This window comes from Eleutherodactylus coqui, chromosome 12 (genome assembly GCF_035609145.1).
Source record: "Eleutherodactylus coqui strain aEleCoq1 chromosome 12, aEleCoq1.hap1, whole genome shotgun sequence".
NCBI lineage: Eukaryota > Metazoa > Chordata > Amphibia > Anura > Eleutherodactylidae > Eleutherodactylus > Eleutherodactylus coqui.
The window spans coordinates 9,321,278-9,348,442 of NC_089848.1; the positions used below are offsets into that span (position 1 = coordinate 9,321,278).

Consider the following 27,165-nt stretch of genomic DNA (forward strand, 5'->3'; position numbering starts at 1 on the left):
CCCCGTGAAATCACCCATAATCACCCGTGGCATGTTCTATTTGCCGTGGGCGTACGCGCAGACGGCTTCCATTGCAGTCAATGGAAGCCGTCCGTCACGCTATCTTCCGCTGTAGCACTGCGGAAGATAGCGTGAAACCACTTCCCCACCCACAGACGCCCGCGTCATATGACGTGGCTGACGCGTCATGTGATGCTGTGGGCGTGTAATATGACACTGCCGGTGCGTCACATGACACTGCCCGCGTGTCATGCGCTGTACTGCACCGGCATGGGATGCGGGACATCGGACAGCGGATCCAGAGGTGAGTATGGGGTCATATTTCTGCACATATTTGCACATGAAAAAAATTAAAAATGCAAGACATAGAAAACAGAACCCACTGATTTCCATTGCACAAAAAATATGCGGCATGTCCTAGTTTCTTAAGGAAAAATCCCCCTTCGCACGAATGTATTTACTCACATATATGTGCTTGCAGTATGCAGGGAACCCATTGATTTTAATTGGTTTGTTCACATGCACATATTTTAAGTGCGCCATTCCATTGCGCAAAAAATACACAGCATGTTCTACTTTCATACAAATTTACGCAGGAAAAGCGCCCCTCCACACGAATGTCTTTACGCGCATATTTGTGTGTGTAATATGCAGGGAACAGAACCCGTTCATTTCAATAGGTTCGTCCTCAGCACTCTTTTTCACATGTGGAAAAAAAAAACGCAGCATGCTTTATTTTTTTGCGCATCTGCATACCAAAGATTCCCATAGAAGTATGAGTGCAAAAGCGCAATACACTGCGCAAATCTGTAAAACAAAAAAAAAACACATCTGGACCTCATTAGGCTAAATAGCCTTTTAAATCAGGATCCGATAGTATTTTGAATTCATGAAGCTATTGTCCATTTTTTTTGCGCTCGCAATTGCGCTTAACGTTTGCACTCAAAACGCACAGTAAAATACGCAAAAACATGTGCAAATATGCTTATGCTCATGTGCATCCAGCCTAAACCTAAAAATCTGTTGTTTCCCAGATAGACGTTCTAATCTACTAACACTACTGAGAAATGCTGTTACACGCGATCAATATTGTAACATTACATAAAACATACTCATCACAGAAATAAATGGAACAAACACAGAGAAGCAAGTCTGATCAGATATCAACAATGCAGAAAGAATGGTCAGAGGGAAATCACCAGTATATATAAGAGCTAAATAAAATAAAAAATCACCAGTATATATAAGAGCTAAATAAAACTGAGGAATGAGAAAAAAAATAGAAATGATAAAAGAATACAGAAAATACTAACTCAATTACTTTTGTGCAAAACCAAATGAGTTAAAAGAAGTGAAGCGCTCGTATTTACCTTTAGCATTCTAAAATAACCAAAAAATGGAATAAACACAACTTGAGCGTTATTCTGGGAGCGCTCTAAAATGATATGCTAATGGTTCGATGTGATAAGAAAGACGACATGCAAAATGCTGCAAAACTTCTGTTCCCAATCAATCACCAGAGATCAGTGACATCACTGAAGCCTTTGATCATAGATCTTCTTTCAAGCACTGAATAGGGGATGAATTGACCCACGCTAGCACAGAGAATGGCGAAACACCTAAGAGACAATTCAAAGTGAAATACGAGAAGCCCGTAACATTTCCCCTATGAAAACCCTATGAAAACCGATCCCGACCTGCAAAAAAAAGCCACATTCCGGAACTGGGGGACAACAAGAGAGAGTTTGTGAACTAATTATATGATGAGGATAATGATGCTGACGATAATAATAATTATTACCTTCATCATTATCGTTAAATTACTTTTCAGCTCTACGAGAAGCCGATTTTTCCCCCCGCTTGCATGTGTGTTGCATTTGTGCTTTCCTAATCGTCGCTTGCATCGCCACTTAAAACTGTTTGCAGAGAAGTAATTTTTAAATAGCGGAAGGATCCTGTGTATTATTATCACCCTCATCAAATGATCAATGAGTTCATTAATAAGACCTATAACCGCACTGACATGTCATCGACACTGTTTTGAAAGATGATCCCGGCTTCCTGCTCCGAACGCCAAGGTCTAAGATTCTCCGTGGCAGTTTGGAGCCCATTCAATATTTTTCTCAGACAGAGGAAAGTGAAAATCCATTTTGAAACCAATTTCAATTAGGATCTGAGAGCTGTTATCACAGGTGTCGCAGAATGGGTCCGTTAGGGGAAATGTCGCCTATCCATTCTGAAATGAAACCTTATCGGGGCTACAAATATGGCTAAGGACAGACTATCTGTAAATTACTTTTCATCCAGGGTTAACTCAGCCTTAAGTTCTGTCATGTGTGATTCTTTCTATCCACTTGCAATAATCTAATGAGTAAGTAGACGCGGCTTGCGAGCAGCTTTTATTCTCGCGAAGGGCTTCCCTTCCTACAGCGTTAAAATGCAAATAACCAGAGGCCAGACAAGCCAACTTACTTAGCTACATCACAGAAAGCCTTTATAGCTTATTATGGGGAATAAAAGACTTGCATTCTGAAGTCGGTCTCCGCCCCTCATTGCATTCCTGGTGATTTTTCAATTGCAAACTCCAGGGCCCAAGTTATTTCATTAATTCAGCACCCAAGTAGTGAAGCTTTTCTCTCAAATCTTTCAGTCTCCTTTTAGCAAATTATCCCATGACGGCGGATTTATTCAGTCAAAGACCCCCGGACTTTGAGAAGCAACAAAAGAATCAAGAGACTTTCTGGTCCACCTGCCTGGCGAATGATGAGGCAGGGAAAAGCCTCCCCCAGAGAAACCAATCAAACCATTGTGTGGCACAGTCAGAGCTTTTCAACTGTCAAGCCAGGAGAGCAGGCAAAGAGATGAAAGAACGCAGGATGAAGCTACCATTTACACAACCATGTGGGAATGGTCTCCAAAGATTTAATAATTGGACTCGAACTTAACTTTTACGTGTCTTAGAAAAATGGTATCAGTCAGTTAGGCCTTCGGAAGACGTCTTGGCAATATCCAGCACCGCATAAATCGGGCAGGATAGATTGATTCGAGAGGTCGGCCAACGTAGGAGTTATGGCATGTTATAGTTTATTTAAGACATATTAATAACTGCATATGTTATATGGTTCGCCTAATACATGGAATTTAGCTTTTTTTATTGTTAATTACATATTAGTTCTTGTAAAAGAGCGGACATGACCTTCTGCATTATTAGAACAGTTTTATCTTTATATTTGGGGACCAGAAAAAAATGGTAACTTGCGCAACTCTCCAATAAAGGTAGTGAGATGGTAGACTTATGATAGTTTTTAATCCATTTAATAAAAGAGAAGTTGGATATTACATCTACCATCTCACTGCCTTTATTGGAGAGGTGCGCCAAAATACCATTTTTTTTTGGTCCTAACAGATCCAGGGGGTGCACCATTGGTGGGTCTTTCTGGTTGGTACCACCTGCATTATCTAACCCTCTCTAAGGCTTTTGGGTTCTGGATATTCATCAGGGACCCGAGCCTCGGATACCATTGGGTTTGCTCCCCCCCTTTTCTTTGTCACTCATTATCTTTATATTTATCTCTTATGATCCTGCTGTCTGTGTTGCAGCTAGGTCTCACTCAAGCTGACATGGATATGCGGGATGTTTTGACTATTACTGTTGTGCGACATTATTCAGAAATTTGTGACTCCTTCCAAAAAATACTAGTGCAAGTTGACTAATCCAGTCTACTAGTTAGTTTCAACTTACACCAGGCAATCTAAAAATCTGCCAAATTTATTACACTGGGCTATGTTGGAGCATCTTTACACACTTGTCATGGCGTGACTAGTGCTGGATCCAGGAGGCAGACCCAGCTCCAGTAGGGGTGCTATGGTGCCACAGCACCCACTCCAGACCGCGTGATATGCTATGTGCTTGTAAATGCATGAGCAGTCCCATTTGGCCCTGGATGCTGAGAGAGCAACCCCCACCCCCAAGTCCAGAGCTGATAGGGTGGCTGGGGTGACTAAGAGCCCAGTTAGCCTATTAGCACTGTTTTTAGGATATTTTAATCTGCTCCATTTTGCAATGGATGCCAGTTCTATTACTATTTGTGTCGGTGCCTATGGTCCTTTAGAAAGGTTTTGCACTGTTTCGGGCTTATTTACTAATACTTTCGAAAAGTTACACAGTGCAATATTAGAAAGTCTTAAAATGCACCAGTTTATCACAGTAACTTTGCTGAATGATAAATCTGTTGAATTTTAAGACTGTCTGGTCTACCTGGTCTACATTTAGCCTACTTATTACTTGGCTCAGTTTGCACCAACAATTTGGCACAATTTTTGGCATAAACACAAAGCAGATATGGTGCAAAGCATGTAAGACAGATTTCCTGGGAGCTTTCTTGTATCCAGTTTTCTTGTTGTCTTCTTTACCCTCCTCCTGCCTTACTGTGTTTTCCTAGTCCCATTCCTCTGTGATCACTTTGGTTTTGCTTCTGTCCTAACTCTATCTCATAGGCTTCCTACACCTGGTTTGTGTCTTCCAGTGTCTAGAGTTTGTCATTCATTGCTCCAACAGGTCTGGGCTGAGGTGACAACACTTTTGGCACACGCCATTTGAGCCACATCAATTTCCACTAAGCCATGTCCTTTGTAATGTGAGGCAGAGTGGACTATTCTTTCTAGGTCATTTGCTTAAAAAATAGGTCTAAAACTTGAAAAATGGGCATCATTTTTTGCATATTTTACAACAATGTCTATGCACAATCACATAAGTGAATTGCCCCATTATGTATACAATGGTCATATTCTGTGGCCAGGCTATAGAAATATATGGCAATATATAATATGTTTGTATCGGTAGGAAACTGAACATGTAGAAGTCAAATGCCAAAAGGCAGTTTAGGAAATTTGAGCAGAACTATAAAACCTATTATAAGACAAATGTTTGTGAAATTATTTGTCCATGATATGTTGTTGTTGTTGTCAGCTGTTTAGTCGTTCATGACCCTCGGTGACCCTAAAGGCTCCCTCCCTCCATGTTTTTCGGTTTTGCACCGCTTCTTTCATTTGGTTGATATCCATGCCAGTATCAGCTTTGACAGTATCAAGCCATGGTAACAGATGTAATTCTTCTTCCCGATTGGAAATGTTGTGGCTACTTTCTGTCTGACCGCATACATGAGCTCATCAGCAGACATTGGGCCCCCCATGCATTAAAGTAACAAATCGGTGGCTACTAGAGATGAGCGAGCACCAAAATGCTCGAGTGCTCGTTACTCGAGTCGAACTTCCCGCGATGCTCGAGGGTTCATTTCAAGTAACGAACCCCATTAAAGTCAATGGGCGACCCGAGCATTTTTGTATATCGCCGATGCTCGCTAAGGTTTTCATTTGTGAAAATCTGGGAAATTCACTAAAGTGATGGGAATGACACAGAAACGGATAGGGCAGGCGAGGGGCTACATGTTGGGCTGCATCTCAAGTTCCCAGGTCCCACTATTAAGCCACAATAGTGGCAAGAGCCCCCCCCCCCCGCACTGTCAGCATAAAGATCGTTCTCCTCTGCCACAGCTGTAACAGCTGTGGCAGAGAAGAACGATGTTAGCCCATTGAATTCAATGGAGCCGGCAATACAGCCGGCTCCATTGAAAGCAATGGGCTGCCGGCGATCGCGGGATGAATTGTCGGGAAGGGGTTAAATATATAAGCCCTTCCCTGCAATTCATCCTGAAATGTGTAAAAATAAAAATAATATATGTACTCACCTTTCCGCTGCAGCCGGAGTTCAGCTGCAGCCGCCGGCAGTTCTCCTGAACTGCTTCTCTATACTATTCAGCAGCCGGGGTTTTAAAATCCATGCCTGCTGAATGAGCTGCCTCTAATTGGTCACAGCCTGACCAATCAGAGGCAGGTCTCACTCACACACCCATTCATGAATTCATGAATGGGTGAGTGACTGCTGCCTCTCATTGGCTCAGCGCAGGGACCAATCTGATTAGTCCTGCTGAGCCAATGAGAGGCAGCAGTCACTCGCTGATTCATAAATTCATGAATGGGTAAGTGAGAGCTGCCTCTGATTGGTCAGGCTGTGACCAATTAGAGGCAGCTCATTTAGCAGGCAGGGATTTTAAAGCCCCGGCTGCTGAATAGTATAGAGAAGCAGTTCAGGAGAACTGCCGGCGGCCGCAGCTGAACTCCGGCTGCAGCGGAAAGGTGAGTATATATATTTTTTTTATTTTTACACATTTCAGGATGAATTGCAGGGAAGGGCTTATATATTTAGCCCCTTCCTGACAATTCATCCCGCGATCACCCGCAGCGCATTGCTTTTAATGGAGCCGGCTGTATTGCCGGCTCCATTGAATTCAATGGTCAGTGCTCGTTTAATCGAGACGAGCACCGCGTGGTGCTCGTCTCGAGTAACGAGCATCTCGAGCACCCTAATACTCGAACGAGCATCAAGCTCGGACGAGTATGCTCGCTCATCTCTAGTGGTTACTCATCTCTCTCCACTCCTGTAAACCTGCTGTAGCAGCCAATGACAGTGCTCAACCATGATCACTGTCATTGGCTGCTGCAGCTTGTTTATAGATGGACTGATGCTGACTGCAGCCTACAAAGTGACATCACAGGGAGACTACAGCTGGCAGTATAGGACAAATGTGTGAGTGGGGAGAGGTGAGTAACTGCTGATATTTTATTTTAAGTAAAGGGGGCCCAGGTTACAGGGATTTCCTTAACTCGGATAACTCCTTTAACTCCTCCGTAGCTTGCATTGAAGAAAAAATTGCATACACCTGGTTGCAAAAGTTACCATCATTATAGGGGTTGTCAATTTGAACACCACTGGTGGCCTATCTGCAGGATAGACCATCAATAGTAGATCAATAGAGTTCACAGATCAAATGTTCACTGTGCAAATGCACTTTCACCCTGAGTTTATTTCTGCAGGAAGCAGACAGCTCTATTCCCACTGCAGTGGCCAGGCTTGGTATTACAGGCATTAAAGTGAATGGGAACTTTGCTTGTAATACCAAGCCTGGCCACTACAGTGGGAACAGAGCTGTCTGCTTCCAGCAGAAATCAGCTTAGTGTATGATGACACCGATCCAGCAAACAACTGATCAGCATGCCTCTTGGGCAGTACACCCCTACCAATCTTCTATTGATAGCCTATCCTAACGAAAAGCCATCAATAGTTTACAACTGGACAATCTCTTTAATGTTACTTTTCAAAAAAGGTTCATTGAAGGTCTACTGGCCTATTTCACTGGATACCCAGGCTTCAAGCGCCATAACCAAATCCAGTCAGAATTATAGATATTCAACAGTGAATCCTTTCTTGAGTTATATAAGGAACTAAAACCCTAATCTAGATATTTATCAAAAGTCCATTTTTTCCATTGAAGGTCCCTTAACTTGCAATGACAGGGGTTTTCAAAAGTCCACGTGAGGATCTGATAGTCCTTTCCATCAGGACGATCCTATTGTATATGTAGATGTCACTATGAGTGGTATTTACATTCACCAATCAGGCAGCCTATAACAATGATTTTACAGCCGCCTGATCAGTGGAGATCTTTTCAGTTACATTGGCCAATAGTCATTGCAGTGGGTCAGAAACGAGCCAATCACCATAATTAGCCAGAATAAATGGGGCTAAAGTGAAGATAATTTCATTTCTAATTGTTGAAGAAAACTGTCCCCTTCACCAAAGCCAAAAGTCAGATAATGGAAACCCAGAATATTTTCACCAACGATGCAAATATTTGTAGCTGTAAAGAAAGCACTGATCCTTATTTTCTCCTAAAATAAAGTACTATGATATGCGGTAATTTACAAGGCTGTCCCTAAAATTACCCCGCAACTGCATTAACTGAGTGTATTTTCATTCCTTTGCATAATGGTCTGTAACTCATTAAAAATAATTTCATTAGCATGTGTGCAAAATGAGTTGTCCATCTACTTTCGTTATGGAATCGGTATTTAATTAAAAAATGGTACATGATGAATCTGGGACCCTCAGGAGCATTTCCCTCAAACACTACATCATGTCATCGAAAACAGGTAATTATATTCTGGTAAACTGTGATGGTGGAAAAGTCAAAAAGACTGAATATGTAGATGATGCCGCAGACAATGGCCATGGCTTTTCCATCCAAGCAGTAAAATAAATTGCAGAAAGGTAAGTCACATGAGTTTACGGAGTGACCTGTTACAGCGGTAATTGGCTCAATTTCATCATTACAGCAGGAAATAGAAAAGCCGGGGTGGTCAGGAATAGTTCTATTATTTTCATAACTCCCATTCACTTCTATGGGAGTTACGGATACATTAAAGCACAGTCTCCATTCTCCTGGCAACCCTGGTCCCTTCATGCAGGAAGGTGTTCACATCGCAGCCATGAGTTATACTCTGGGCTTCATTGCGTTACAATGGGGCAGATTTACTATTCAAAATACTTGAATAGACTTGTGGAGGAAAATTCACCTGAAGACAGTCTTAAAGGGGTTGTCCCGCGCCGAAACGGGTTGTTTTTTTTTTCAATAGCCCCCTCGTTCGGCGCGAGACAAACCTGATGCAGGGGTTTAAAAAAAAACCCGCATAGTACTTACCCGAATCCCCGCGCTCCGGTGACTTCTTACTTACCTTGCGAAGATGGCCGCCGGGATCTTCACCCACGGTGGACCGCAGGTCTTCTCCCATGGTGCACCGTGGGCTCTGTGGGTTCCATTGCCGATTCCAGCCACCTGATTGGCTGGAATCGGCACACGTGACGGGGCGGAGCTACAAGGAGCCGCTCTCCAGCACGAGCGGCCCCATTCAGAAGGGAGAAGACTGGACTGCGCAAGCGCGTCTAATCGGGAGATTAGACGCTGAAATTAGACGGCTCCATGGAGACGGGGACGCTAGCAACGGAACAGGTAAGTGAATAACTTCTTTATGGCTCATAATTAATGCACGATGTATATTACAAAGTGCATTAATATGGCCATACAGAAGTGTATACCCCCACTTGCTTTCACGGGACAACCCCTTTAAATGCTTTATGCCAAATGTACTATGGGGGAAATTTACTAAGCCCGGCATTTCTTGTGCTGAACTTAGCATGATTTTCCCTGCCACATGGGGCATAAGCAGGCCCAACCAGGCGTACATTTCTGGCACAATTTATGCCAGTTTCTGGAGTGAATTACACATAAATCTGTCGGTTCGGGGGGCCATGCTCCCTCTCAACAATTTCTGCTCACTTTTAAAAAAAAGTGGTGACTTTTGTATGCCATTATTCTGGCGTACAGTTTTGGTAAATGTACCCCTAATGTGTTTATGGAAATGTTTGGATAATTTTTCCTGAAAAGGGGTATGGCTTCATAAAAGGAGGTGGGGTCTAAATTGCACCAAAAATTGTGCCAAGTTACTGCAAATTGCGTCAAAATTTTGGCACAATTTTTGGCATAAACTAAGCCAGCTAATGGGTGGTATAAACCTAGTCTACACAATCTTAAAATTCATCAAATTTACCATTCAGCGTAAGTCGCTGTGATGAATCTGGTGCATTTTAAGACTGTGTGTTTTAGTTTGCACTGTCTAACTTTTAGACAGAACTAGTAAACCTGCCCCTATGAGGTCATTGTGGGAACACGAAGACACTCCGTGTGCCGCCGTGCAGTACTGTCCCAATGGACTGTTTGAATACCTGTGCAATACGGTATGTATCAAGCATGCGTTCCTAAAAAGGGATGCAGAAGTAGGTAAGGCCTGTAGGTTTCTACGTGCCCTCTAGTTAGGATTCTTTGTGAAAGCAAGAACACATTGTCATTGTCATCTTAGAAAAAAAAATATTTTGAGAGGTTGCAGTGTGAAGGAATTTTCTTCTACAGGAAATGTCTCCACATAACACAGATTGGAGATGATAAAGCATTTATACCACAATACTCCAGGGGATATCATGAAAGAATGACATCCTCTAGCCAATGACTGGAGAGGAGTCTGAAACGGGTTACTCCGTCTTCTCAAAACAAGTTTGCTTCTAACAAGGTCAGTAAGAAAAAAAGAAAATCTCCACTTGACCCCCAGACTGAACCCAAACAAGAATGAGATTCTAGGATCTTCAAGTAGCTGCTCCGAAATATCCAAGAATGTACAGCGACAGCGATGCTTTAGTCAAAGTAACATAGTACGTTAGACTGAAAAAGACATATCCATCTTGTTTAGCCTATTACCCCCACCCCAACCCCCATTGTTGATCCAGAGGAAGGCAAAAAAAAAAAAAACAATGACGTAGAAGCTAATTTTCCTTAATTAAAAGGAAAAAAGTAAATCAAATCATTGTAATAACTGCTTTATCAGAACCGTTATGTATGAGAAAGAGAAGAATTACGTTAGAACTTTACAACTTAATTTCAGACAATGAGGCAGACCAGGTTCACAAAGACATGACCTAAAATTAAAGGCCACTTTCACCACTGAGAACTTGGCTTTCTTTCTTTCCACAGTTGAACAATCAAGGTGCTGTGTAAAAGCCGCAATATACACAGGTATGTCATATGTTGTTCTCTTCAAGCCTTCTATATAACGCCTGAAGAACATGGAGAAATAGTCTGAAGTGCTATTGTTCAGAATGTAAGTGCCTGAGTTATAGGAAAGCCTAAAAGGGAACCCGTCATGTCCCTACAATGCCATAAACTAAGTTATGGTGCTGTCAGGGAAGGTGACATGGAGGCGGGTGATGTATTTTTTTTTAATTCACCAGCTCCCGCGATCCAGTGGTGTCCTCCCCTGTAGATTGCATGGCGCTCGAAAATCTGACTCTTTTTACAGTCCCGTGCCCACACTCTCCCATAGACTTGTATATGGGAGCATGCAAAAGGAACTCTAAAAAGAGTCAGATTTTTGAGCACCACACAATCTTCAGAGAGGATCCCCGCTGGATCACGGGTGAGTATAAAACATACATCCTCCGGCTCTCTGTCACCTCCCCTAACAGCACCATAACTTAGTTTATGGTACTGTGTGAACGTAACAGGTTTACTTTAAATCTACTCTCCGATTCTTCTGAATACACTGTAGTTATTATGTATGGAGTAGATGTTTTATACTCTACAAAAATTATATTTTATTCTAAATAATGGGAACACATTTCATTGCCTTAACGGCAAGTAGTCCAAGTAGTTGTTTTTTGTTAAGAGCCCCTTTCCCAAGCGGTAAAATAACTAACGGTCATATACTTACTTCTTTCCACTCCCTGCTGTGTGCTGCACCGCCCCTGCTTTGGTTATTTGTTTACAGGCTGCCTGTTTATGGAACCTCACAGGTGCTGCAGCCAATCACAGAGCTAAGCAACTGAGCAGGGGCCGGCTGTAAACATGATGTTAGATTGGGGAGAGGTGAATACGTATATGACTGTTAGTTATTTTACTGCATGGGTAACACGATTTTAACCCCAAAACGACTCGGACAACTCCTTTAAAAACAATCTGCCCACAAGACAGACATTTTTAACTGCATCTGCAACAGTAACTAAGTTAAAGGTGACTGAATGTGACTGATTCCCTTTATTAGTTTCTAAGAGTACTTTATGCAATGTGTATACATCCAGGCAATACATTAGCTTGCTCGCTGATGGGCAATCCCGTCAGTGGACCCCTAATGATCAGTAGTAAGACTTCAATGAATGAACGATACAGCTTTTTCAGAGGTAAAATATTTACCAGCTGGTTAGCAAGGAAAATTGGTTTCACATCTGCCCTCAGGGTTCAACTTTCCTGCTCTGTTCGGGGAGCAGAAAAATGTTATCCCCGTGGCTGAACAGCTCAGTTTTAGAACAGAACCAAACAGCACCAAATGGATCCCATTGACTATAATGGGGCCCATTTGGTTCCCGCCGGACTTTTAGATGGAATAAAAACTGCTGCATGCAGCGCTTTTTATTCCGGTATTTCCCACTGGATCTGTGACGGAACCTCCAATCGAAGGTTCCATGAATGCACATGTGAAACTACACTAAGCTGAAGCTAGTGGGTGACATACCCTGATCTTCACACTGAAAAGCAAATCTGGAAATACCCCTCATATTCACTGTAGGTGCTGTTGAGGAATATTCTGATAGGCCACTAAGAAGCCATGGGAGGTGGGGGGCTCTTAAAAGTTGTTTTGGTCTTTACAATTAAAATGTTAAAATGTTTTGGCTCTCAAAATTGTAATTCTATCATTGAATGTGATTCCTATCATTATATATGAATCTCAATAGCGGATATGGTTGGAAAATCAACAGTCAATTAATCTAAAGGGAATTAATGTAAAGGGAACCTCACACATTGAAAATACAACCCAATCTGCCGGCATCAGGATATAAAGCATGAGGAGTTCAATAAACTGATTTGTTGTTTAATGGGGACAATTCTGTGTAACTTGCAAATTTTTACTAAAATTTTTTCTCATTTAGCTTAGGAGTCCAGTGCGTAGATGGAGTCACTGACTGACAGCCAGCTCATACAATGAAGGTTGTCAATCACTGATAGGACCGCCCACGGGGCTCTAAAGCCCAGAGCAAACAATAACTTACACGAATGATTTACAAGTTTTACTGAATCATTTCCCAGAAAACAATAAATCAGTCTGCTAAGACTTCCTGCTCACAGATCATACTATATATTTAATGGGACAGATCCCCTTTAAACATGCCTGGGATAAACACATATCTAGAGAACAATGGATAAAGTCCGGCACCAGCAATATAAAACATCATGCTATATTTAATCCATCGTACGCGGTTCAAGTGATGAGAGTTTTACTCCTACATCTCATGATGTCCCCACTCTAAACATTGGGGCAGTTGTGGAGTTGCCATTTTATTGGATTAAGTAAATTATCAAGTCCAAGCCTGCTGGTGCCGGGTTTATCCATGTTTGATGCGCGTTAAGGTCCACGAGTTCCGTTGCACTACTTATCTTTGCTCTTGGGGGGTAGCACTTGGACTATTAAAGATGAGAATCCAATCTACAGCGGGGGTGTCCAATCTCTGGGCCACAGTCGAAGAAGAAGAGTTGTCTTGGGCCACACATTAACTAACGAAACGGGTCGCAATTCCACATGTGGATTTTCCCCACGGGCTAAATCTGCATGCAGATCCACAGTGAAAAATTGCGACAGAAAGTCAGGGAATTTCACTGGAATGTAAAAATGTTGTTGTGTGAATGCACTCTTACAGTTCCAATAATCAATTAACCCTTTAATGACGTGGGCTGTTTTGTTCATAATGATGCAACAATTTGGGGGGAATTTTCATCTCCACTTTTCAAGAGCTATAACTTTTTAATTTTTCCATCAACACCCCCATATGAGGGCTTGTTTTTTTTTGCGTGCCGAACTGTAGTTTTTGTGGGTACTACATATAATTGTATTGAATAACTTCTATTAAATTTCATTGGAGGGCAGGGAGAGAAAAATACCCCAATTCTACAATTGTTTTTCAGAGTTTTTTTTTTTAAAGTGTATAATGAAGCCGTCGGACCGTCACGGTGCAGTAAATGGCCAACCCACCCCTGTGGGCCGCATTCATAGCCATCCTGGGCCGCAGGTTGGACACCCCTGATCTAGAGGATGGGGAGCTGTATTTCTTTCTTTCTTTGGATGTGAACATATATCTATCATAGGAGAAAAATAAATAGGAATTAAGGGCAGACTAAATGGACCACGTGTTCTTGTTCTGCTGCCAATTTTCTGTTACTTTTACAGACACCTATTTTACAACACATACGTACATAGACTTAGTTGACACATACATACAGTAGACGTAATAACTAGACTTCATGCTTTCCACTTACCATTGGAGGTTGTACTGGAAGCAACTGCCTTCTCACTCACATCTGTCCTAGAGTGAGTTTTCACTATGGAGTTCTCTACTTTTTTCTTTTCACTCATGGCAGTGTTGTGAGACTGTGCCTCCATCTTGTCTTCTCATAACTTACAACCTCCCCGTTTTGAGCACTGTAAAACGCAAGAAGTTTTTCGCTATTAAAACAATGCAAAAACAATTATCAACCTGTAACTGCAGTATACTGCAGGCAAGATGTGTTATCGGTATTCTGTACCAATTCCATACAATATTTCATCATAGTACTGTAGACCAAGACTCTATGAAGCAACTTGCGGACCAAGACTCGAAAGAATGTCAACCCAAAGTCCCCAATAATAAGCCAGAGATATAATAGCGTGCTGCTATGTGCCATGGCACACCAAGACCTTCTATGGCTATTGCTTCTATTTCTATAGCTTGATGTTAAGGAGTTTTGTAAGATATAAAAGTAATTATAACATGAAGGTTATTTATCCCGATGACAGAGCCTCCTAGAACTTCTGTACCGTTAATCAAGCTTAAAGATGACGTATTCCCTGTGAACATCCTAGGAATAAATATATTGATACACAAAGTAACTGGAGTGCGTCCCTTTAAAAGATGAGAGAAAGTCACTTGTGAGGCTCATTAGATATACCTAGTTGGTCCACAATGTTCTTAAAGGGGTTGTCCAAGTTCTAAGAACGTTGGACATCCCCTACCCCATGCATTAAAAAACAAATGGTGATATACTCACCTCTCTCCGTTGCCACTGTGTCCTTCGACAGTGCTTGGTCCCCCGCTCTGGTCTTTGTTGAAAGCTGAAGTCACAGGAGCCGCAGCCAATAACAGAGACTGAAACGGTGGACCGAGCACCATTGTGGGACACAGCAGGAGTGGGGAGAGGTGAGTATATCACCATGTGTTATTTTAATGCATGGGGAAGTGGTTCTCCAGAGTTTTTACAACTCGGAGAACCCATTTAACTATTATTAGGAACAACAGGACATTAATGAAGGACTTTTAAGAAACCATAGTTTCCCATGTGAGCGCCATTAAAACAAGGATCTTGCATTTCTTGAAAACCCCAATGTATAAATATAATAAGATATACATATACATGCATAATATAGATAAATCTCAATGAATGAGCCATAATATCAAGTGATGTAAAGTGCTGTGTAATATGCATGCGTAATATAAATAAAGGGGATTATTATTATTACTCTGGACCCTTTACATGCAACCTCTTGATCTTGAGAACAAGGTAGACTTCCTTAGAAAAGAAATCTAAGGTTGGATGATTAAGGCCCCTCTCACACCAAATGGCGCACTAATCACGGTACAATGCTGCTAGTGATTTCAATGGCTCCTCGCAGACTTGCGCTAAAAATTTGGATCTTTTTAAAGATATTCAAAAGCTAATTTAGTTTCAGTTTTAGAATCAACAACCCACAGACATTTTTGAAGTATTAGAAATACCATTTTCCAACTTGTACTTTACATGCTACCTAAAAAATTAATTGGACATGTCTAGTTATAAAAGTAAAGTATACAAAAAGTGCCTCAGGGTGGGCTTATTAACAATAATTACCACCAGAATTGCCCAAAGGGCAGGAACACCCCCTGCTTGATGACCCTCATTAAAACCTAACTTTTATTGAAGTAAATTAAAATACTAAGAAGCATAGGAATTAAAAATACAAACACCTGCCTAGGACAGCCAGGAGCGCTGAGCCACCTCTAATGTAAGCGAATAGGTTTGGCGCTATACAAATAACGATTATTTTTAATATATATTATTCAATGCTGCCGCAATCTGCTATATACAGTGCGTTATAGAGGTCTCCTAAATAACTACTAGCCATATGAGATATCAAGCAAGTCACTGCTATAGACTAATGTCTCTGCCTGAACATTGCAGCATCCTTAGGGTTCTGAGGTTACTTGTAACCCCTGACCCCTGAGGATGCCAGTATGTTGGGTGTTCTTGCCCTTTAAGCAATTTTGGAGTTAGCTATAAAAGTAGCCTTAAATGTTTTTTTTCAGGGAAATACTATTGATGACCGACCGATCAGCTGAGCAGGCGCATGCTGTCAACGCTGCAAGTACAGAGGTCAGAACCAAAGCCTCCGTGCCACCCTCCGTATAGTGGCCGGTGCTTGTAACTGCAGGCATGGCTTCCACTGATTTCCATGAGATCTGTGCCTGCAGTTAATTACAAGGGCCGGCCACTACACCGAGGCATCTGCTCCGACCTCTGTGTATTTGCGGTGCTGACAGCATGTGCCCGCTCAGCTGATCGGTCGGGGTCCCAAGTGACGGTCCCCAGCTGATCAGCTATTGATGACCTATCCTTATCATCAATAGTATTTCTCTGGAAGACCCCTTTAAGAGCAAATCTTATGATATTGATCAGTATTTCTCAACTTGAGTCCTCAAATATCTCCAACAGGTCTTGATTTAAGGATATCCTATAGAGAGAACGCCTATAATTATGGTCAATGTCTCAGAAATCGCCTCATCACCTGTGTAATACTAAGGAGATATTAGTAACATGAGGCGTTGGGGGTGCCCGAGGACTGGAGTTGGCAAACATTGATATAGATGATGATCATTATGGATGACCTCCCTCAATTCTCAGCTGCGTTTTACTGTCTTTGATTTTGGAAAATGAAATAGTAGAGAATCCTCGAAGTAGGAGAAAGCGTTCTGCATGTGGAGCACGTGTGAGCAGATAAGACCTGAAGAGAAGATGGGCTTCTTATCAAAATGAGGTTTCCTCATATTGAAGACTTCAGGCTTTCTCGACCAGACATTCCGACTGTCTATGGAACTACAACACGCTTTTTGTTTAAGAAAAAAGCATTATAGTGTAAGACGATGAGGAAAAGAATAATATCTCGAAGACTGGTTTTTAATCCATAGTATGTGCTCATTCATAATGCAGATTTGTTTTTCACCCATCTGTGCAGTAAAATGACTCCTTCCATCCCAGCCGGTTATTCCACAGTATATCAGGATTTTGAGCTGTCATTTGGAATATTCTTTTCTTAATGCAAACATCCCCGGTCTCCCATCATACTTCGATGGATCGGCCTTCTTCAGGATCGAGCCGAGCAGACGATTTAAGACCATGATTTAATCCAATCACTTATTAACTTACAGGTTTATCTTTCTTTAACCCCTTTGCCTCACAGATACGACTATAAATGTCCTATCTGCATCTACCCAGTGCAGTTATCATGCATATAGTAATCTACAGCCTGTGTATGGAGCAGGCTCGGGAATCGAACCTGCTCCGTACATGGCAGGAATCGGCTGCCTCTGACACCTGCCAGCAACAGCTGCAATCAGAGAGAATTCACTATTAACCATTTAGATGCTGCTGTCAATTCTGACAGTGACATTTAAATATTCCAATCAGGACTTAGATGTCCTGAAAGGTCCCCCCTTGTGATAAGATTGCAGGATTTCTATCCAGGTGTCATGGTAGCATGAGGACTTCTGAAGGTTCACTAGGCTGTCAAAATTGTTGGCCTATTATAGACTTGTCTGTGGTAGCATTTTAATAGGCTGGCTGTCAAAAAATACAGTATAATGCAATACCATAGTATTGCATTATACCGTGAAGGGATCAGACAATCACATGTTCAAAGCCCCTATGGGAATTGATTAAAAAAAAAAAGAAAAGATAAATAAAATAAAAATGAAACACAGATTTTTTAATCATTGTAACAGTTAAAAATTTTTAGTTAAAAAAAAAAACATTTTCCCAGTCGTCGAATTGAAAAAATAATCTAAAAAATTTGTATCACTACATCCATAACGGTCCAATTTTTAATGATATATTATTAATTCCACATGACTAACCCCGCTCGAAGAAGAAAAAAAAAAAAAAAAACGTAATGGCAGAATTGTGCTTTTTTTCGGCACTCCGTCTCCACAAAACAAATTGAATAAAAAGCTATCAAAAAGTCTTATGTTCCCTGAAATAGTAGAAATAGAAACTACAGATTTCCCTGCAAAAACGAGTCCTCACATAGCATACCCTATGGACGGAGAAATAATAAAGTTATGGGGGTTAAATCATGGTGACAGAAATCAATCCTTTTTTTCTTAAAAGTATTCTTTTTTTAAAAGCATTAAAATGTAAAAAAATATATAGATTTGGCATTGATGTACTCGTACCGACCCACAGAATAAGGAAAATGTGTCATTTTTAATGCAATATCAATCGTATAAAAATAAACCCTCCAACTGGTGCAATTGTGGAGGGGAGGGGGAAGGGGTCCCACTTTGCCCCACTTAGAATTTTTTTTAAGTCTTTCAGTTCATCAAATGGTACCATTAAAAAATACAACTGATCCCTCAAAAAAAAGCCCCCATGTAGAAATGTCACCTGAAAAATAAAAAAATGTTCAGATTTTTTTGAACACGGGAATGCTGGAACTTCAGAATGTGACCCGGACACAGGAACATCAATGATTCTTGGTCGTGAAAGAGTTAAAGAACATTAAAGGGGTTGTCTCACGCCGAAATGGTTTTTTTTTTTTTCCATAGGCCCCCTGTTCGGCGCAGGACAACCCCAAGGGATGTGTTAAAAAAAAAAAATACATATTACTTACCCGAATCCCCGCTCTGCAACGTCTTCCTTCTTCCTACTTCTTCCTTCACCAAGATGGCCGCCGGGATCTTCACCCACGATGCACCGCGGGTCCTTTCCCATGGTGCACCGTGGGCTCTGTGCGGTCCATTGCCGATTCCAGCCTCCTGATTGGCTGGAATCGGCACACGTGACGGGGCGGAGCTACGATGACCAGCTCTCCGGCATGAGCGGCCCCATTCACCAGGAAGAAGACCGCACAGCGCAAGCGCGTCTAAAAACGCCATAAGAAAGCGAAATTAGACGGATCCATGGCAACGGGGACGCCAGCAATGGAGCAGGTAAGTGAATAACTTCTGTATGGCTCATATTTAATGCACGATGTATATTACAAAGTGCATTAATATGGCCATACAGAAGTGCTGAACCCCACTTGCTTTCGCGAGACAACCCCTTTAAGTGATTGTTTTGTCAGGTAACATATATTGTAATTTCCTCTATGATTAAAGTCATTTGCAAATAATTGAAGATATTTTACCGGCATTGTGTGGAAGATTTTATGACAAAGTGGCATGATTACCCACGGAAACCTCAGATCAGACCACCCGATTTCTACACCAACTAAACTATTTCAAGCCAGAACCTTCATGAGGATTTACAGGGAAAAATAGAGGTCTACATGGACAAATCAAGAATGGAAAATAAAGGGAAACACCATAATAATATGCAGTCTCGGACTATTACACGCTGTTACCATAGAGATCCAACTTTACTCAAACACATACATTATCATCCTTTGCATCCCCTAAATTCTAACACTGTCTAGAGAATTCAGGGACCAATTACATTGACTCGAGATGTATCATAAAATATCAACTTCAAAAAGTTTATGTCCTACAAACTTTAAGGTCCTTTTACATGGGCCAATCAGGCCGATCTTTCCTACAAACCCTCATTTGCCCTACAATCAGACCCTGTAAAAGGCCAAAGTTATGGGCTGATTATATTATTTAGGTGAGCATAAAGATTTCGGTGTACTTTAAGGGAACAAATACTAACCGACATGCTCACTGTCGGTCAGAGGTCGTTAGCACAGATAATTGGCCCATGTAAAAGGACCCTTATACTACAGGCTCTCAAAGTTTCCCTGAAGCAAAAACAAATTGCCTAGACTTACTATCAACGGCTTCTCAATACCCCTGCAAAGGAACACTAAACTGCTTTCCTTTTAATAACATCCCCTCCTTTCAAATTAGCACAACTACAGGAGTCCTATTGCTGTAACACCCAAAGTTCAGGAAAATAAGAAAACACCATTATCAGTACCTGTCTTCTCATTATGCTCCAGGGCGGACTCTTTACAATAGACTTGAGTTTGGCAATAGTTGTCCTAAAGACTGCAGTGATCTTGGGCATGGCTAAAATACCATTTTTTACCTGTATTACTATGGAAGTACTTTTCGTAAAGTTCTAGTGGAACAGAGACAACCGTCATATAAACTTTATCAAACAAACTCAAGAATCGTTTTCTTTTTTAATTAACAAATAGCTACAAAGAGATACGGGATCATTTCAGAAGTGGATGCCCCTAAAAATGTGACACTTGTTAAAGGCTAGTGCAAGAATCTATATTTGGGTGGTGTCACATATGCGTTGGGCGTTCCCGGGAATCCATATGGCTCCGTCTTAGGATGGAACCAAACAGTCCCGAACTGACCCCATTGACCATAATGGGGTCCATTCGCTTTCCGCTTAGCTGCCTGGCTTTTAAATGGAAGAAAAAGTGCTGCATGTAGTACTTTTTCTTCCAGTATTTTGTCCTGTATCTGCGATGGAACCTCTAAGGGTTTCAATGAAGATGTGAAGCCACCATTGGTGTCGGTGAATTTGGTTTAGTTTACTTAGGATCAGCTGCCCATACACAATCAAAAAGGTCCAATACCTTGACTAACCAAATCATAAGTTATTTTGTGCCAAGTTCTGTACCATATAGTTTAAGTTCCTAAAGGTAACCTGTCTTCTACCTTATGTTTTCCTCACTGAGGGCATCATACAGTAGTGACAGGCATGCTGATTTCGGTGCCGTGTCACTTATGGGGCAATTTGCTGTGGTTTTTGTATGTTCCTGCAGCTGCCAGCAAGAGATGGGTCCAGTTTATTTATGGACCTTTCCCACAGGATGAAATATTCTGCAACAGCGTTACAGAATACGCCCTTTTAAGGGATTTTCAGCCCTAAAATCCACACTGCTAACAAGCGGATTTTGGTGCTTGATTGAAAATAGCAGAATCCTGCCTGCAATTGCACATCAAAATCCACACTTAACAGTGTGGATTTTGGTACGGAATTCGGGAACAACATATTCCGCAACAGTATCAAATCTCATTTGGAAAGTCCCTTATGAGGGCCTAGTAACTCCGCCCACCTGCCCTGATTGCCCTTTTTGTAATAGGCAGTGTAATAGCTAGAAGACTGTCAATCAGAGTAGATGGGCGGGCTACTAGGTCCTCATGAATAAACTGGACTCATGCAGAAATATACAGAAACAAGCTATAAGTTCTTTTAAAAATACTTTAAAAATTACCTTATAAGTGACAGGCTGCTGTAATTAGCCTGTCTGTCGCTACTTTATGCTCCTCTCAGTGAGGACACCCTATGAGTCCCGTTAATACCAAAATCATCGTAATAACAAAAAGTTACAAATCCACCCCAAAAACTGCACATGTATGTACTGGATATTGAGGAAAAAACAGTAAAAAGTGCCCAGAAGAGGTGACCACAACATTTCTGAAGTGCTGTTAATTCCAGGGAACTACATATATGAGTGCTCTGTAGCTAGAAATCAACACTATTCTATTGAAAGGATATACATGCAAAGCAACTACAGGACAATTGTTCCAATGCTCCAATCATGCGCCTCACACATTTGTAAGTGTTAGTATCTAAACTTTGAGAAAACTTTAAGTACGACTATTTTAAAAAATGCAAGCAAAAGCCTGAAACCCAGTTTCAGCAGTTATACAGTATGTTTGGTATACTTTACACAGATATAAACATCATAAAATCTTACTGCTCAAACAACAAGTTTGTATAATGAAGGTTTTGCAACTTTCTAATATACTTTGCGGTTCAATTGCACACCATTTTCAAACTCTATGCTTGCAGTTAGCATATGGAAAAATGATTGCTTACATCTACGGGGTCAAAGCTTATGCTGATCATACCCAACTGACAAAGACTCCCGCTTCTTTACAATAGACGAGTGAGCTCTGAAACCTAATAAGCTGTGTACAGAGGTCATCCGGACATCATCGGGACAGGTTTGCCACCTCTGGATAAAAATTAATAAGAAATGAAGCACAAATTACATTCCATGAGTTTATCCTTATTCATTAATCTTTACTTAATCTTAATCTTTACTTACATAATGTTACACCTAGTAATGATATCTGAAGTGATTCAAACACAAAGGAGATAGCAGTAGTGTCATTATATCAGCAAATGAGAATAGAATATTGGGAATCTAATATAACTCACAGTCTATATGGAGTATACCATATGATCAGCCATAATTCACACGTAATATCAGCCATAGTGCCCAATAATACCAGCCACCGTTCACACATAACACCATCTGTAGTGTTAACATGAAACCAGTCATACTGCTCGAATACCACAGTGCCCTCATAATAGTAACCATAGTGCTCTCCCAACACCAACACTACTGCTACACTGACCCATAACACTGTCGTAAGTGGCACTCATCGACTTTGACGCCATCTTCTATTACTACGATGGAATTCTCCTACTATTTAAAGATAGAAGGAAATTAAGATCAGAGATAAATCAAGGTAACATTGTGCAATTACACTGAAGAGGAGACGCTAAAAACAAACATAGGAACCCTGCTGAGACGTAATAGACAGGTGTGCATATTTCTAGAAGAAGCAGATGGACGTTATCCATAAACGGCTATTCGACTCTCTAGTAGAATTCCAAGTGAATCAACTGTGATCATAAATTGTCCCTTTCCACAAACATGTGACAGCATCCATAAGGTATTGAGAAGTTGTAGATATTTTTATCCAATTACAGAAATCATGTTTCCACCCTATCCGGGTCTCTGTCAAGCTGCCCCCATGATGTGTCTTACATAAATCAGTGATGTGATGAGAAAATGCATCCCTGTATTAAGAAAAACTATCCAAGGATAAACTTTAAAGAGTTACTGTACTTTGAAAGTTTTAATCTTTTTTCCAGTTTATTTAAAGGGGAATCTGTCAACTACTTCGAGCTCTATAAGCTAATGTTATGGGCTTAAAGTAGGTTACCCATCGAGCTCTGAAATATAAGTGTTATACTTACCTTCCCAACCGTTCCCCCAGTGTCAGTGATGAACACGGCTACTGCAGGGCTTTGAGTGGAGCGCTAAGTAGTCCTCCTATTGTAAATTTAGAATGAGAGGACTACTTAGCGTACCACTCAAAGTGCTGACATCGGGGAAATGGAGGGGAAGGTAATGAGGTCTGTTGGGTTTTCGCTCAGCTGTCCGGTAAAATGTCAGACAGCTGAACTGAAACCAAACTGACCCATTATAGTCAATGGGGTTCATTCAACACTGTTTGGTTCCATCATAAGACAGAGCCATTAAGGCCAGGGGATTCCCCTTTCAGGCTTCCCCGCTGCACATGTGAAAGCAGTCTTACTCTTTAAATATATTGAAAACCTTTACCAACCACAGAAGTTCATTTTTATTAAAATAAGCTCCAACATATCCAGCAGTATGAGTGATAAGAGTGCATGCGCTAGTGGTCTATAATGAATAGGCACTTGCCATTCCCCTGTAAAAGTGACTGGAAACACATCCAATATAATGTTAGAACTACTCCTAGAAGTGGGAACATTGAGATAATATGCATTATACGGAGAATTGCTGTTTATGGAGGTGTTCAGCAAAATCTACCTGATGGCTTTAAACCACTTACACCCCAGACGAAAAATGGAGCATTTCATATAAACTATAGATTTGATGGAAACAAATAATCTACTAACTGATGAAAATGTTATCTTATTCAAGAATGATGAATTGCTGCCTTTATGTACTGACCATACCCACAAATGATTTACCAAAAATTAGATAATTAGGTTTTAGTGAGATTAATGTCAATCTCGTGTGAATGGAGCGACACATGTCATCTACATGTACAGATCTGCTCTTCATACATACAATAAACACAAGCAGCTCTGTAAGTGCCATCGTATCTGACTAGGCATGATGAATACTTTTGTCAATATACTGCTCTGCTCAATAAGTGTCTCTCGGTGACAATCACTATTCCTGGTAATTTTAGAAATGCGTCTATCCATCAATTCATGTTAATAATATCATCACTCCATATTCCAGGGCTCATATTTACATATACTTGTGTCCATTTACAAAGAAGGACAGATCAGTACAAGAACAAAATAATTAGAGACTCTTACCAGCAGTCACTTCTTTATCACCATTCCTACTGAATCAAATTAGAAATAAGTAAGTACTCCCAATGGGTAGAAGCCAATTTACCACTCCTACCAGGCCTTAACTAGTAGATATCCATTCACTGTAGCATTCATATGGAAATAAAATCCATGAACCCATATGTTTGTGACACCAGAGAGATTTATTAGACATCTAAATAACAGTAATAGTGGAAGCCATTACACCCACTATAAGGCCCCATAAATTTGCAGGCCCATGCTGTATGTGCCACAGTGCCGACAAGATTAGAATAATAGAATGGTAGAGTTGGAAGGGACCTCCAGGGTCATCGGGTCCAACCCCCTGCTCAGTGCGGGATCACTAAATCATTCCATACAGATGTCTGTCTGGCCTCTTTTTGAGGACTTCCACTGAAAGAGAACTCAACATCCTCCGTGGCAACCTGTTCCACTTGTTGTCTAATATCTAATCTGTGTCTCCTCCCTTTCAGTTTCATCCCATTGCTTCTAGTCTTTCCTTGTACAGATGAGGATAGGGCTGATCCCTCTGCACTGTGACAGCCCTTCAGATACTTGTAGACAGCTAGTCTTTAGACTTCTTTTTTGCAAGCTAAACATTCCCAGATCCTTTAACCGTTCCTTATAGAACAGGGTTTGCAGACCGCTCACCATCCTGGTGATCACATAACTGGCTCCTCAGACCCGGTTAACACCCACTAGCTTACCGCTATAAGAGCATCCATCTAATTAACACTCTAATTAAAAGGGATCTGCTGGCCACACATTGACTTTAATCCAGGGTAGGATTATATTATATGGATGCCTAAATACTATATAGGTCTATCTCTATATCAAAATAAGGAAATTAGGATGGAGGATATTAACAATTCTCCTAGTAGCCCATATTTTCTCTAATAGACATTTAGAGCTCCCCCACAACTAGCATTGGAATCCACCCAGCTCAATGATCCATGGAGCTCAACGAACGGCTGCCGGCAATCAGATCAGAGACAAGTGCTTAAGAGGAAAAATCCCAGCGCTTCCATAAAAATCAAGCCTTTATTAAGGCATCATCGATACAAGGGATACAAGTCTGTAGTGCAGTACAAAGACAGGCGCATTTCGAGCCTAGGAAATAGCCCCTGTTCACAGTGTAAGCCAAATATAAAACACACGCCATTTAAAAACCCAAGGACCAATCCCAAGATAATAATTGGCATATGGGTGTAATCCACTATAACATAACAGATTGGAATATACACTTATGAGTAAACAACTAGTAAACAACTTTAATATCCATAAGGTCTCATGGTTTAAAACGCGTTTCCTCCAATCATGACCCCTAGACGGAACATTATCCCTTTCAATGCCCATGAAAAAAAAAGTCTTTCGATGAATCAGACAACTGCTTTAAGACAAAAACCAACACAATGTCATTTTAAATGACAATAATGTAATCAGAAAATGCAGATTAACTCTTTGCAATCCAATTTTGGATTCAGGGTTTCCTAGGGGGCTTTCTCTTTCTGCCAGTCGAGCCAGTACTGCGGTATGGGACATGCTGGAGAGGCCCCCAACAACAGAGCGGCCAGTAATATACAATAAGAATACCCTGCCGGACGTCTTCTGACATCAGAGCTATACAGCCTTCAATCAGAATGGCTGAAGATGTCAGACAGTGGATTGGAAAGGGTTAAAGTAGCCAAAAAAAAACAAGTTCAATTCTCTATGTAATCCTATATATTACATATATAATTTTAAAGGTGCCGATACACATTAGACTAAAGTTAATAGAAATCAACGATTTCAAGCAAAACAATCATTTACGCCTGTTGATGACACATCCCCATCACTTGGAAAGAAGTGGACAACATTTGAAATTTTCATCCAATAGTCAGACAAAAGATCATTCGTTCTTAAAGGGGTTGTCCCGCGGCAGCAAGTGGGTCTATACACTTCTGTATGGCCATATTAATGCACTTTGTAATGTACATTGTGCATTAATTATGAGCCATACAGAAGTTATCAAAAGTTTTTCACTTACCTGCTCCGTTGCTGGCGTCCTCGTCTCCATGGTTGCCGTCTAATGGCCAAATTAAACGCGCTTGCGCAGTCCGGGTCTTCTCCTCTTCTCAATGGGGCTCCGTGTAGCTCCGCCCCGTCACGTGCCGATTCCAGCCAATCAGGAGGCTGGAATCGGCAATGGACCGCACAGAAGCCCTGCGGTCCACCGAGGGAGAAGATGCCGGCGGCCATCTTTACCGGGTAAGTAAGAAGTCACCGGAGCGCGGGGATTAAGGTAAGCGCTGTCCGGTGTTCTTTTTTAACCCCTGCATCGGGGTTGTCTCGCGCCGAACGGGGGGGGGGGGGGGGTTTGAAAAAAAAAAAAAACGTTTCGGCGCGGGACAACCCCTTTAAGGATTCCACAAACATTAGACAAAAGTTGTAAAGTCCTGAGTTTTCCACAACAGATGATGTCGTGAAAGAGATAGACTGGGCACAGTGAATTTGAACACCCAATCCTCTTGTCCCCCGTAAACCACTGCTAGAGTTCTCTGGCTATGGCTTTCTCCACTGTGTGCAAATACAAAGAGGGAATGGAAACAAAAAAACGGGGCTAGAAAACACAACTGGACAAGACAATCATAGAAACAAGTCCACACTGACAAGAACAGACTAGACTAGAACAAGGTAACACACATCAATCAACTATCACCTTGACCACACTGCAGAAGCCAAAAATATTTAAAGAGAGGCTAAGCAACAAAGACACAACTCTCCAAAATGAGGCAAAGCTGAACAGTGTGGTCAGCTGACCCACCCTAATGAATTAGTTGTGAGACAATCGTATAGCAACTGCCCCAATAACAAGCTGAGGCAGGAAATGATGATAAAGCAGAAGAATTCTTAAGGAACGTAACACTCAGAAAGATGGGTGGTTGAACATGTTCATGACATGGCCAGTTTGAACGACAGTACCAGCCAATATGGACTGTGATAAGAATGGCGGCATCAGCAAAACAACTAACTATTCACCAGATGGTTGTTCATTCAACGGTTATTCACTAAACAACCTACTATTATCTAATGTGTATGGCCAACCTGAAGGCCCTTTTACACGGAATCACTCCACATTTTTATTCAGGAATAAAAATCATTGTTGGCTCGTTGACTTATTATTCGGTTTAAATACCAATTGCTCAGTGGTTTTCATTCATTTATACAGTGAATATGAATGACTAAACGATTTTTCGTTTGA

General features: G+C 41.3%; 1 protein-coding gene across 8 annotated transcripts in view; it reads right to left on the reverse strand.

Moving 5' to 3' along the window:
* Nucleotides 1-27,165, reverse strand: part of GLI3 (GLI family zinc finger 3) — a 244,228-nt gene that overhangs the window by 205,341 nt on the left and 11,722 nt on the right. For 5 of the 8 annotated variants that reach the window (XM_066585471.1, XM_066585470.1, XM_066585469.1 and 2 more), the window contains exon 2: nt 13,809-13,971. The exons of 1 other annotated variant lie outside the window; for it this stretch is intronic. In XM_066585471.1, coding sequence (XP_066441568.1) covers nt 13,809-13,932 — 124 coding nt within the window. In that variant the 5' untranslated portion in view covers nt 13,933-13,971. Of the gene's footprint in view, nt 1-13,808; nt 13,972-21,617; nt 21,640-27,165 lie in introns of those variants that run through there. 2 more of the 8 variants (XM_066585468.1, XM_066585472.1) reach the window with 2 other exon arrangements.